This window comes from Lepisma saccharinum, chromosome 3, assembly GCF_977018435.1.
Source record: "Lepisma saccharinum chromosome 3, izLepSacc3.1, whole genome shotgun sequence".
Classification (NCBI taxonomy): Eukaryota; Metazoa; Arthropoda; class Insecta; order Zygentoma; family Lepismatidae; genus Lepisma; species Lepisma saccharinum.
The window spans coordinates 106503285-106517726 of NC_139231.1; the positions used below are offsets into that span (position 1 = coordinate 106503285).

Consider the following 14442-nt stretch of genomic DNA (forward strand, 5'->3'; position numbering starts at 1 on the left):
AAGTGCGCAATGCTTGCCACGAGAATGAAAAACATATCAGACAATATGCAAATACCATTTTGAACCCTCACATCTTAGTGTTGCCTTCATGAGAGCCCAGCAATGTTCAATTTTCAGAAAGAAATGTTTTTGTTTTCTTTCCTCTTATATTTTCTTCTTCTACTACTATTTGCTAAATGGAAAGGTTGGCTTTTGTTCTACCATAGGCTTATAGCCTAATCTGTACTGAATAAAACTAGATAAAATTTATAACTCTAGCATTCCTAGTTTCTGAGTTATAAAATTTCATTTAAAACCTTACATAATTTTAAATTTCCTGCCGAAAACATGCTCTACATTGACTCATACACTGGGAATATTAGGTGTGGCATTTAAGGTTAAAACAGCTATTTTAAAATTCAGATATTCTCATATGTGAAATAAAAAAGAAACAACTTAGAAATAAAACTGATAGATTGATTTGGTATGGTTTCAATGGAATACTTACGTATTAATATTTATATATATTCCGAACATCTTGCAATTGTTGCTATCCTTAAATATCAAAATTCGTAGGAGTGTGTGATGGCACTGTTACCAGTATCAAAGTGGTTTCAGCTTAGCTGTAATCTAATTAGTGCATGATCAGCGAGATTGACGTTTATTAAAGACCAAGTTTTGTTTCTAAATATTCTTGTGTTGAAAAAAGCATACAGTAATGTGCAGTTAAGGGAGTAGTAAGAAAATTGAAAGTGATGGAAGGGGAATGAGTAAAATGTTATTTAATTACACATTTGTGTGTAAATCGTAGTTTGTAATAATGAACACTGTTGTTACCCAGATGGTTGCAAAAGAATTGTAAGACTCAGAAGTTTGATTATTTCTCTTGTAGTCTATGGTTATTACAAGCATAAAAACTCAGGTTTTCATTGTGACGTTTCAGGAGAACACACGCACCCTTCATCAGACATTTATTTTTAGTGTGATTAAAGATGCAATTATAACAATGGTTAAAAATTTTTAACAAAAAAAGAGTCAGTTATACAATGGATGTTGCCTATGTTAAATTGTTGTAATATAGCAACTTGACTGTGAAACAAGCAGTCCAGATAAAAATTTTGATCACATTTTTTTTAAAATTATGAATCCCAAATATCATCAGGCAATTCAAAATCATCATTGCTGTCACAGAGTTGATTTTTGTATTCCGTTACATTAAATTTTAAAGATGGTGACTTGTGAAGAAGAAAACTCCATAGTGGGTCTGTGTTACCATTTTCATGATTTAATTTATGCCAGTGTTCTTCCGCAATAAACGAAGCTTCCCAGACATTCAAATCTATTTTTCCTGTCACTCTTTTTAATTATATGCTTCTCCTCGATGATGTGAGCTGACAAACCTATAATGTCCAAATCGTGTGCATGCCATGTTATTTCGATTTTACTTGCTGTTGGTCCTACATAATCCTTTGAACATGAACAACTTGTATTACATATTCCTGTGGTTTCCACATCTGGTACAGATTTTCTCATTTTGCATTCATTAAATGTACATTCCAAAGTTCTTGGTGATCTAAAAACAATTTTGGAATTAAATCTTCTATAAAATTTTGCAATTTTATGTACCTTGTGGAATGAAATACAAACAAATTTCTTTTCAACAGATTTCTCATCTTTGCCGTTTTTCTCTTTTCCTTTAGTTTTCTTGTGACTTGTTTTTTGATTTGGTTTATTCTGTTAGTGGGAAAGCCATTTTCTTTTGCTATGTTAAAAAGCTTTTCTTCTTCATTTTTGATATCCTTATTATTAGAACATAGTTTTTGTGTTCCCAGGAAAAAAATATAAAAAATACGTTATCCATTGTTATACTCCAAGAATGTTCTGGATGTACAGCATGTCCACAAAAACATTTTGTGATTATAAACGACCACAAAATTTTAATTATGTATATTACGAAATTTATGCCGGTACCATTCGAAAGAACAGCTCAAAGAATTGTACCGGATGTATAATTGTTGGCGTTAACTACAACAATAAATGGCATAACAATAAAAGAGTGAAAAAAAGGGAAAAAATCTTTTGAAATGTTAATGTGTTATTGTAAATGGCATTGTTGTTAGAAGCAAATTGTGTTACTGTTGACGTTTACTGGATGTTTAGGTTTGCATTCGCTACAGAATTCACACTGAACTTAAATGCAAACCTAAACATCCAGTAAACATCAACAGTAACACAATTTGCTTCTAACAACAATGCCATTTACAACATTCAAAAGATTTTTTTTCCTTCTTTTCATTCTTTTATTGTTATGTCATCTATTGCCGTAGTTAACGCCAACAATTACACATCTGCTAAAATTCTTTGAGCTGTTCTTTCGATGGTATCTGCATAAATTTCATAATATACATAATTAAAATTTTGTGGTCGTTTATAATCACAGAATGTTTTTGTGGACATGCTGTATTTTTCCCCTGCTAGTTTTTTTCCTATGGACTGATGTTTGAATTGTTGTGTCAGTTGTCTTAATTTTCAGATCCAAAAAAGAAATTAGCTACATTGTTATTCATGGGTTCACAAGTGAATTTTATGGGAGGGTGTAATTCATTCAACAATTTAAATACGTCGATGATGGTGTTCTCATTTTAAGCAATAATTAGCACATCATCTACATACCTGACGTAGAGTATGATATCTGCACCTATGTGATTAATAATTGGATGTAATAAAGGAGAATGCTGGAGATGATTCTGGATATACTGGGTTTCCCATTGATAGATGATTACTTTGCTGATAAATTTTGCCATCAAATATGAAGAAATTGTAATTTGCACATACAGTAAACCATGGAACCATTTCCAATGCTTCTACCGGGTTAACCTTCATCTCAATAAGTCATCTGTGTAATGCATCTGTGGAACCTTCTAATGGGGACACTAGGATTAGTTTCTATTTCACTTCATATGCATTTTAACACTGAATGGTGTTTGTTGTTTAATTATAGCAAACCTTTCAACTAAATATTTGGATAGTTTGTATTCAGGATGTGTGAAAGTTGCAATGATGGGCCGTATTGGAGTTCCCTGTTTGTGAGTTTTTGGTAGTGCAAAGGCAATTGGCAGGGTTGAATTTTTGACAATGAGTGTTTTCTTCACTTCTCTTGGTATCATGAATTACATCAGAATATAAGAAATACCTGTTATGTAAGTACAAAATACATTTTTTTCCCATAATATTGGTACAAAATCATTGACTTCTAATTTTGCTTCACTTCCAGTTAGACTTGGAGGAAAATGTCGTGTGGCATTTCTACAGACTCTGCAAACAATCAAAATACCAGAAATCCAGCTGATACTTTCCGATATCAATACATCAGCATTGGTATCAACTCAGCCCTAGTCCAAATATAATGCCTTTGGGCCTAACATGTCATGTTGTGGGACTAACTCACAATCTTCCACCGATTTTATGATATAGTTCCCAGAAAAATTTTCAGAAATTTGGACGTTATCCCCCTCACAATCTTGATGAGGTGCAAAGAGGCATGTGAGCAACACGTGAACATCTTCACGACTTGTCAAGATTGTGAGGGAGATAACATAAAAGTTTCTTTGTGTTTATCCAGAACCTTGACCACTTTTTTGTCCTCTTTGCCGCACTATGACCACTTTTATCCCGAGAATACTCACAGTAGAGACATTTCAACAACTATGGTGTGTTGCAATAAACACGGTGAAAATATTGTGTGGAAAAGTTTCTTGTTTCTTTATTGCTGTTCTTGTTCTTTGACCAATTAATTTTTAAGGTCTGCTTGCTACCTACGTTGCTGTAGCTTATGACCTAACATGGAACTTTTTCCATGCGAGATTTCAACATGTATGAGCAGTGTTAATAAGATTTTATTTTTGGATTACTGTAGATTGTAGTAGTAGTGAATGCAGTTAGTTTAGGTAGTGATGACAATATGACAAACATTATCACATCATCATCCTGAAGATACTTAATCAGTTGTATTAATTTTTCCCATAATTACGTTGCAAAACCAAGCTTTGCAACAAAACTAATTTATTTTTTTCAGAAATTTTTGTAAATGATTACTTAAAATACTTGTGAGGTTCAACAATTGTCAACAGTTTAAGAAAACTTTTACAAAAAAGTCCAATAGAGCTTATTAATCTCCAAATGATGAATATACAGGGTGATTCACATTTCTTTCCTAATTGATTTAAACAAGAATATTGCTAAACACAATTTGTTATGCCACAAATGTAGAGTAACTTTGGGAGATTACTACCCTCTACGGCAAATGCTGAAAATATATTCCTGCTGTTCCAAGCACGTCTTTCCATGTTACTGGGTTTGGTGCGCAATCTCCACACGGAGCATAGTGGGATCAATTTTTTTCGAAGTGACTGTGAATTGCCGCATCTTCATGGAGTTTGTGGAGCAACTGGATGATGTAGAGCTGAGTCAAGGATATTTTCAACAAGACTGCGCAAATGGTATTGACAACAGCGTTCTTCAATGAGCGGCCAGTAACATGGAACGACGTGTTGCATTGTGCTTGGAGCAGCAGGGAGGACATTTTCAGCATTTGCTGTAGAGGGTAGTAATTTCCCAAAGTTATCTCTACATTTGTGGCATAACAAATTGTGTTTAGCAACATTCTTGTTGAAATAAATTAGGAAAGAAATGTGTTAGTTTTCTGTGAATCACCCTGTAGTATGTTACAGTGGGCTTTATCAGGTTACTTTTCTAAACCCTTGCCAGAAATGGGTTTTCGGCAGAAAGAATAAGTGTATATTTCCAGAATATGGTTGAGCAAAGCTTATAATTTTGAAATAATACTGTGGCATAATGGCACATGATAGTTTCACCTGTGATAATAATCAATTGATACAATAATTTTTTGCATGCATAAAACATACAAAGGGGTATTGAGTACATTTTATTGAAAGTCCAAATTTAATTGCCTATTGTGTAAATGTCAATGGTGTGGATATACACAGAATAAAACAATATTACATGAATAGAATTAGCAATGTGCGAGTTTCATAGATTATGCATGTGCAAGAAGGTAATTATTTATAATTATATTCTCTTTTCTTGTCCCAACAGTTCTCTTATCATCAAGTAGCACCAAAACTAAAAAACCATTAGGATCATCAAGCAGCTCTGCAGATGTCATTAAAGTTCCAGAAATATCCTCTCTACCACCTCTTCCTCCAGATGACCCACCCTTACCTCCAGGCTTAAGTCCACCCCCACCTCCAGAGTTTACACCCCCTCACCCACCTCTTCCTGCAGACAGTGTCCAGCCTCCTCCTCCAGGCTTGGAGATGGAGGTACTTGTAGCAACCATACCCCACTCGGTGACACCAAAATCTACCCCGATACCTCCAATACCAACTCAACCTCTTGTGGCATCACAGTTTCCTTCCATTGCAGTTTTACCACCTCCGCCACCCCCAAGTTCCCCACCACCGCCACCAGATTCTACTGATATTGATGGAGAACCCCTGACCACCGTTAACTCCAGCCACCCGAGTGTGGCATATGCTCTTCCTGCACATCAGGGATCCGTTGTATCTTCTAGCAGCAGCGGGGCTAGCGGTGTTGAATCTAATAGCTCTCTTGTGTATGCAGCATCGGCTCTTCCGAGTCACGTCATCGCTCGTCCACCTGCAAGGAAGGATGCCCTGCGTGCTGAACTGGCCTCGTTCTATTCGGATCTAGCATTTCTGGAAGCGTCTGGTTCCATACCACAAGCAGGTTCCGTTGATCAAAATGGTGCATCTGATCCAGTGCCAGGACCCTCAAATGCTCCGGAACCTGAGATGCAACAACCCAGTCGCCAAGAGCCAGAACCTTCAAAGAAGAAAAAGAAGGTAACGTTTAGTAACATTAACATGGTTAGTGTAAGTATAAGTTGTACTAATTAAGACTAGTATGCATTTATTGTTACTTCTCATCACAATTAGTCAAAAGTGGCAGAAAAGTCTCGTAATATAAACTTCATCAATAAATTCAATCAGTTTCCTGTTACTTCGGATGCATCCTGACTTGATCATTCCTGCAAAAAAACACAAGAACAGTATGAAAAATGGTATTCTGCAGCCTGGCCACGACTTTAATGTAACAATAAAATTTGTTTATAACTAATAGTGCACAAATCTTACGTAGAAGGACAGCCTGAATGATAAATCCTTCATTTTAATAAATATATGTCACCAGTATGTATATATCTAGAAATGTACAGGATGTCCATACTGTAGAATGTTACTCGGAAACAACAGACATAGAATTACATTCATTGACTCAAAGAATTTTAGTGAACATACTTCTCATTATTAAGAAACCTCTACATAGCCACCTTCAGTGACTTCACAATATCAAGTCTATTGATGAATTAATTCACTGCACGTATTGCAGATCATATCCACGGTGAATGATGCCACAGCCTCCTCAATCCTGGACTTCAGTTCTATCAAGTCCGTATCTTTCTTGCTGTAGACGATGTCCTTCACGAAACCCCACATAAAGAAATCTATAGGCATCAGGAGATTTTGTTTCCCACAACCACAACACACACATTGCCTTTTCCTACACCATTGCCATTTTCACTTTTTTACTGTTTTGCTGCAATGCTTGATAGTACCGAGTGTTGCCAAGTACATGGAAAAAAAGTTTTTTAATGGACATTTATGTGGTGAATAATATCTGACATGCTATATTTATTATCCAGTCTAATTCCATTTTTATATATGTAAGAACAATATCAGAGTGGTAAAAATATATAAATTCTGGGATATTTGAGAGATTCAGATCACATGTGGCATAACTCCATTCAAGATAGTTTTGAGAAAAAGGTACATTTAAGTAACTATGTTTAGCTGATGTAGTACAAACATAGTGGTGCCTGTATGCGCAAGAATTTCAAACTTCGGATATACTTACTTCTAGCACTTAAATGTTGATACTTTTACATATGTAACTCCATTTCCATGAAAGTCTAGTTAAGCCTCTTGTGCTCTCATCATCATCATCCTTCGCCGTTTCCTGCCTCTGGCTGGGCCGGCATAGAAGTCAAGCCTCTCCATTTTCTTTTGGTCTTCCACCACTCCTCTCTTTCCATGGTGTTCCAATCTTGTCCTCTTCTCCTAACACTCTCCACTATCTGCTCTTTCCACCGACATCTTTGTCTCCCCCTTGGCCTTATTTTCACTCCTTGTGCATTGTAAGCTCTTGCTGGTAGTCTTTCTGCATCCATCCTCTTCATATGTCCAAACCATCTCTTCTGTGCCTGATCTATTCTGTCCTGGAGCTTCACCACCCCTACTGCCTACCGGATCGCCTCATTCCTTATTCTATCCCTTCTAGTCTTCCCCAATATACTCTTTAAAAAATTCATCTCCACTGCCTGCATCTTTCTTTTGTCTCTCTGTCATGTCCAAGTCTCTGGGCCATACATAATTATTGGTATATAGTGTGTATTATATATTACCTTCTTCCATTTCATAGGTACATCCCTGTTTCATATTAATGTTGACCAATTAGTAGAGGCACACATTTTTGGTAAATAAAAAAGCAAAATTTCGGTACAAAAACAGTCAATTTCGGGTTCAAAAGCTGTAAATAAAATGAAATTTTGCTGTTATAGAGGTGAAAAAGCAATATATATCTAACTAACTAACTAACTCTCTTGCCTTCTTAGACCCGAAGGTTCATGGCTGCAGCAACACAGGCCTTCCATGTTTCCCTATCTTGAGCAAGATCTATATACTCTTTTCCATCCCTACCGATTTCCCTTAGGTCCATCTGAACGTTGTCCCTCCATCTTCGTCTTGGCCTTCCTACAGGTCTCTTGCCATCAGGTTTCCCAACAAGAATCCTGTAAACTCCTCTTTCCTCTCCCATTCGTGCCACATGGCCTGCCCACCTAACTCTTCTTGATTTAATTATTCCAATAATATCTGGACATGAATACAAATTATGTAGTTGTAAATTATGTAACCTTCTCCATTCACCTGTCTCCTCATCCCCTTTTAGGTCCAAATATTTTCCTAAGAATCTTATTTTCAAATACTCTCAATTTATGTTCCTCTTTCAATGTAAGGGACCAAGTTTCACATCCATATAATACTACAGGCCAAATTACTGTTTTGTATATTTTAACTTTTAGTTTCTTAGATATTAAACGAGAAGACAAAAGTTTATGAAGAGAGAAGTAACATGCATTTCCTGAATTAAGCCTACTTTTTATTTCCTCTTTAATATAATTTTCATTTGTTAATATTACTCCTAAGTATTTGAATTTGGAAACTGGTTCAAACGAGTTGTTATCAATAATTAGATTTTGATTATTACCTAACACTTGGTTTTGGCCTGTAAGCATATATTTAGTTTTCTCTTTGTTAACTTCCAAACCTATCTCTTTAGCAGTTTTGAAAAATATTTTAGCATTATTCTTAATTGTATTCACATCATCCCCCAGTAAGTCTACATCATCTGCATATGCTAACAACTGAGTCACACCATTTAATTTTAGTCCTTCTTTAGTTTCTTTTACCTTCCTAACAGCATATTCTAAGGCAAAATTAAAGAGCAATGGAGATAATGCATCTCCTTGTTTTAACCCATCATGAATTGTAAATTTGTCAGACATATTAATACCCACACGAATTTTACTTTCTGTTTCACTGGTGCATACTTTTATCATACTAACAAGCTTCTTAGGTATTCCAAACTCTACTAATATATTATATAGTTTATCTCTTTTGACTGAATCATATGCTTTCTTAAAATCAATGAATAGCTGATGGACATTTTGATTATATTCCCACTTTTTTTCAAGTGTCTGTCTGATGTGAAAAATTTGATCTGTTATGTTTAAATCCACATTGATAATCACCTATAATTTCATTAGCATATGGGGTTAGTCTTGTTAAAAGAATGTTAGATAATATTTTATATGTTGTTGAGAGTAAAGAAATTCCACGGTAATTATTGCAGTTCATTTTATCAGCTTTTTTAAACACAGGAACAATTATGGATTCTTTCCACTGTTGAGGGATTTCTTCTTTATTCCATATTAAACAAATTAATTTATGAATTTGACATATTAATGAATTTCCACCATATTTAATTAACTCAGCTGGTATTAAATCAATGCCAGGTGCTTTGTTATTCTTTAGCCTTTTAATAGCATCTTTAACTTCAGTCAAGTTAGGTTCTGGAACTAAAGGTTCTGCTGTGTGTACTTCATTCACTTCCGATTTATCTCCTACATGGACATTTAAAAGTTCATTAAAGTAGTTCTTCCATCTATTTAGAATGTCACTTGGGTTAGCTAGAAAATCACCGTCTTTATCTTTTATCAAGTTTACTTTAGGTTGCCACCCCTTTCTAAACTCATTTACACCTTTATATAAATCTCTGATATTTTTATTTTTGCTGTTTGTTTCAATTTCGTTAATTTTGGTTTTCAAGTAATTTCTTTTTTTACTTCTAAACGTGCGGTTAACTTCTCGCTTTATTCTATTATAATTGTTTAGATTTGTATCATCAGAGTTATTTAACCACCTAAGTCTAGCCTGATTTCTTATTTCTATTAGATTATGACATTCATTATCAAACCATGGCTTACTTTTTCTCTGTTTATGGTATCCTATACTTTCTTTAGCTGCTGATTCTATTGCATTACGTATGTGCTCCCAATTCTTATTTACGTCTGTTTCATTTATATTTTCATCATCATTTAAATCCTGCAAAACATCAAATCTATTTGACAGTTTAATTTGGTAATCTTTCTTAATTCTTTCATCAGTAACTTTCCTGTATCAAATTTTAGAACTTTTAGATTTTGTTGCTTATGATTTATCACTGAGAGTCTTTCTCTTAATTTAGCAATTACTAAATAATGGTCACTGGCACAGTCAGCACCTCTATGTGTACGAACGTCAATTATACTAGTATGCCTTCTCTTATCAATGAGAATATGATCTATCTGATTATGAGTTTTACCATCTGGAGAAGACCAGGTATATTTATGGATATCTTTATGTTTAAAAGTGGTACTTTTCACAATTAAATTCTTTGAGGTTGCAAAAGTAATCAATCTTATACCATTATCATTACTTAATTCATGAAGACTTTCTTTACCAATTGTGGGTTTAAATGTCTCTTCTTTGCCAATTTGTGCATTACAGTCACCTAACAGAATTTTCATATCATACTGAGAAAATTTATCAAAGACCTGTTCTAACTCTGTATAAAAATCATCTTTAGTATTATCATCTTTATCTTCCATTGGTGCATGTATGTTTATTAAAATAATTTTACACCACCTACCCTGTAAAACTGCATATGATATCCTATCATTAATAAATTCTACTGTTTTAAGAGCCGAGATAATTCTATTATTTATAAAAAAGCCTGTTCCAAAATTATGATTTTCAGTACCACCATAGAAAAAAGTATAATTTTTAGTTTTACAATTCCCTTCTCCTGGCCACCTAACTTCCTGGACAGCTACTACATCTAATTTATACTTAACTATCTCATTAACTGTACACTGAAATGCCCCAGGCCGGTAAAGGCTCAGAACATTCCAGATGCCTAATTTAATATATTTATTCCTAATGCAGATCTTATCCTTAGTCCAGAGACCTCCCAAAGTAGTCCCCACCCGGAGATCCGAACGGGGGACTATTTTACCTCCGGAATATTTTACCTTGGGAACATCCATGGCCTTATATTGTTGTTTCTTGACATGTGTTTTTACAGTGCAGAGTTGTCAGCTCTACGCCTAACCCCCAATACGAATAAAATTGCATTTTAGTTTTAAAAATGTGCATATAATCCAAAATTTGATTTAAAAACTGCACTATTACACAAAATAAACATATCCCTTCTAATAGCACATTAAATCATTACCAGAATACATATTAAGTTTATTCCTGTATAAAGGAGTCCATTTTTGCTTCTCAAATATTTACAGCAGAATTAATCAATTTTCCGTGAATTGCATAACTCAAAGGATACTTCAGACTTCAGAAAGTGTCGCATCGGTATATAAACAGTAAATTTCATGTTTAAGAGTCTATTTCGCATTTTGCAGTTCATTTCGTATCATTTCGTGACAAAACAGGGTAAGAAAATGCACCTCACACCTTTCAGAAACATGAAAAATTAACTTTAGAATGTGTTATTTCACATTTCATGTTTTAGTCAAAAATGAAATATGCATGCCTCTAACAATTAGTATACAGTAGGTCATAATAACTGAGACATATTTTAGGTAATGCCGTTCAATTGAGAATGAAATTTTGTCAATAGTACATTTAAATTATGCAAAACATTGATATACATTCGCATTTTGCACCCATGGAATCTCTTCGGCAAAATATCCATGGCAGCACAAAGCATATATATTTCTGTCTTGGCAAGAGTGCTGTTGTCTTCAGAGGAAATGGTCTGTTTTGAGAATTCTATCCGTGACAAAGTAACAAAGTGCTGAAAATTTGTCAGTAATCATGGAACACTAGTCTGTGGCTGGATTTTATAAAGCTTGAGCATGATAGAGTACATTTGAGCTTGCTCCTTATAATAGAAGGTGATGCAAGTACATCAGCAATGTAGAACTAGAAGAAGAGGAGACATTTATAAAAAAAACTGCTAACTCCTTAATTAACAAATATTTAATAACGAGACTAAATTGTATTCCTTGTTATTGCATATTTATTGCAGTTGTGTGGTGCCTATATGGATACCGATAGTCTTAAGGTGGTGATATTTGAGGTTGCTGCAGTTTGAAATGTTCAGTACAAAGTTAATGTGCTGCATAGTCATCTTCACTAATTAGATTATAAAGACAGTAAATCACATGTTATCTATCCCACTTTTCCTGCACACAATTAATGAATTTGTGTGTTTTGTTTGTTACTTTTGCTTTTCCTGATGAGGACAAGTGATGGTTGGGATTACACTTTAAACCGTAGGTCCTGCCACCGACGTCCATGGCAGAGTGCTTAACACAACACACTAAGACACCAGGGGTCCCACGTTCGAATCCTCGCCTGGGTATGGGTATTTTTTTTAATGTCCCTTCATCAATATCATCACTCATCCTCATCTTCACAATTAGCCAAAAGAGACAGAAAAGTGAAGTAAAATAAACTAGATCAATCAATCAAGGAAAAACTGTAGGTCCATCTCCAATGTCTAAATGTGCAACTTCTTTTGCAAGAAAGTCATCTGGTAACATACATTTATTAAGGAGGTCAATTAACCATTCAGGTTCTTCAAGAACCATGTGGAATTTTATGTCTGTACTTACTGGTGTTGGCCATTTTATTTTGGTCCATCCCTAAAATTTGTTATTTTTAGTAAGCAAGGGGAAATGTTAATATAACTACAATCTGGCTTCACATGCAAAAATACTCATTATTTTTTTCTACATGTCTTTTGCAGACTAAGCTGGCCCCAGGTCTGGCTCTGAAGAAGAAAGGTGTCTCTTCATTAGTAGCAAAGTGGCAGCAAGTGCAGCAAGAGGTGAGACGGGACTTGAAAAGTTTAGATGAAGATGACAGTGTATCGTCAACACATAAATAGACTGAAAAACCAAACTATCTAAAGTGTAACTATCCTGTGTCTTAATCATTATGTTTCCAACAAATGGGAATGTTTTGTGAATTTTTTGAATATGTTGCATCTATTGTACAGGACCAAGTGTTTGTTTTGTAAGTAGTAAAATAAATTGAATTCTTATATATGTTGTCAATTTTTTGTGAATTATTAACACATACCTGGCTGGTAAAGTGAGAAGAAATTTCGCTGAAAATATTACCTGGCCACTGGTAGGGTTTGTAGGCAATCAGAAGTCTCAAATGGTTAGCCATAAGAAATCACAAATTACAAAAATGAACAAAACTTAAGCAGTTTATTTTTAATTTTCATGTGGATAACAGTAAAGTGGTAGAAACTATACTCATTATTAGTGCTGCATGGGACCAATTTTGCTCGATCAAACTTGTTTGAGTTTCCCATGCTCGAGCATACCACACTCGTAGTGGAATGATTGGCAACATCCCATATTTCAGAACCTCATGGAAGTAAACCACTCTATGCAATTACAATTCTAAATCATAATTCTATATATTATTATGTAAGACTCCAATACAGTATGTATGAAAGTATGCAATATAAACAGACCGAAATGTAAAATGGATTCATATGCTGACAGACATGCCTAAGCAATTAAAAATATTGGATCACAGTGCAACACATATCTGTATATCATTGTTCACTTACCAAAAAGGATAATCATTTTCTGTGAAATAACAAAATTCAGTTATAACATTGAATTGAACATCATGTTAATGTGACAATAATCAATGAAACATAAAATGTCAGCGTAGGTAGTTTCAGCCTTATTCCATTTTCACTAAGGCTGAGCCAATGCTTATGTATTGGTATCAGAAAGTATCGGTTGGAATTCATCTACCGATACCAGCCGATATTTCTCCGGCATATTAGTCTTTGAAACGGGGCCGGAAAAATGCCGCTAGACATTTTCGCGGAGTCTAATTATCCTGGAAATTATACAAAATGCAAACTTTCTTTTATATTTTACACAAATTATGAAAAGGAAACTGTATTTTTGATTATGCAACATGCTCTTTTAATATTCTCATGCAATTCTTGAATATTCTAAACCAAATATATTGGTAAATACGTGCATATAATTGGAGAAGATTATTCACACATCAATGTTGATAAATATTTTGGAGAAATTTTAATTATTGCAATTTTCAAGTATCGATATCGGTGAGAGTATTGGCATCGGCTCAGCCCTAATTTTCACATATTACTGTATAATGTAAGATTTATAAAATTAAATTTTAACATGGAGATGATTACTATGTTTCCTTAATTTTCAATTTCACTGCATCTTTTACTTCACGATATTTGAGGGCCCACTACCACAGACAAATGACAGAAATTTGTGTACTAATAATAGGGATGGGACCAATTAATCTGTACTCTATCGTTATTGGCCAATATAGGCATATCTGTTTATCGGTAAAATTACCAATTATTTTACCGATCCGATATATCGATAAATATCTGATAGTTTAGTGCAAAATTCTGCCATTTTGTTGTAATTTTTATGGATAATCTCCATGCCCTACTTTTTTAAAAAGTAAATGTCTAAATATGCAATTTCTCTTGCACTGCAGTCACTTTGAAACACACATTTTTTAAGGAGGTCAATGAACCTTTCAGGTTCTTCCAGGACCATTTCTAATTTTATATCGGATCGGTTATCGATATCGGTTGATTTTATATCGGTACTTTATCGGTATCGGCCAAAATTTCATATTGTCTAATAGGCTTTGAGAGTTCTAGTGTATATATGCAACCTTTTGTGCGTAATTGACACAGCCAAATCCCCATTGTGCTTGA

At 34.4% G+C, this 14442-nt stretch overlaps 1 protein-coding gene across 3 annotated transcripts in view; it reads left to right on the top strand.

Moving 5' to 3' along the window:
* The window catches only part of LOC145985276 (uncharacterized), a 39299-nt gene extending 26557 nt beyond the window's left edge, over positions 1-12742 (top strand). For 2 of the 3 annotated variants that reach the window (XM_083119095.1, XM_083119094.1), the window contains exons 10-11: positions 5095-5864; positions 12448-12742. In XM_083119095.1, coding sequence (XP_082975221.1) covers positions 5095-5864; positions 12448-12588 — 911 coding nt within the window. In that variant the 3' untranslated portion in view covers positions 12589-12742. The remainder of the gene's footprint in view (positions 1-5094; positions 5865-12447) is intronic. The other variant, XM_083119096.1, reaches the window with a different exon arrangement.
* Positions 12743-14442: the final 1700 nt, after the last annotated feature.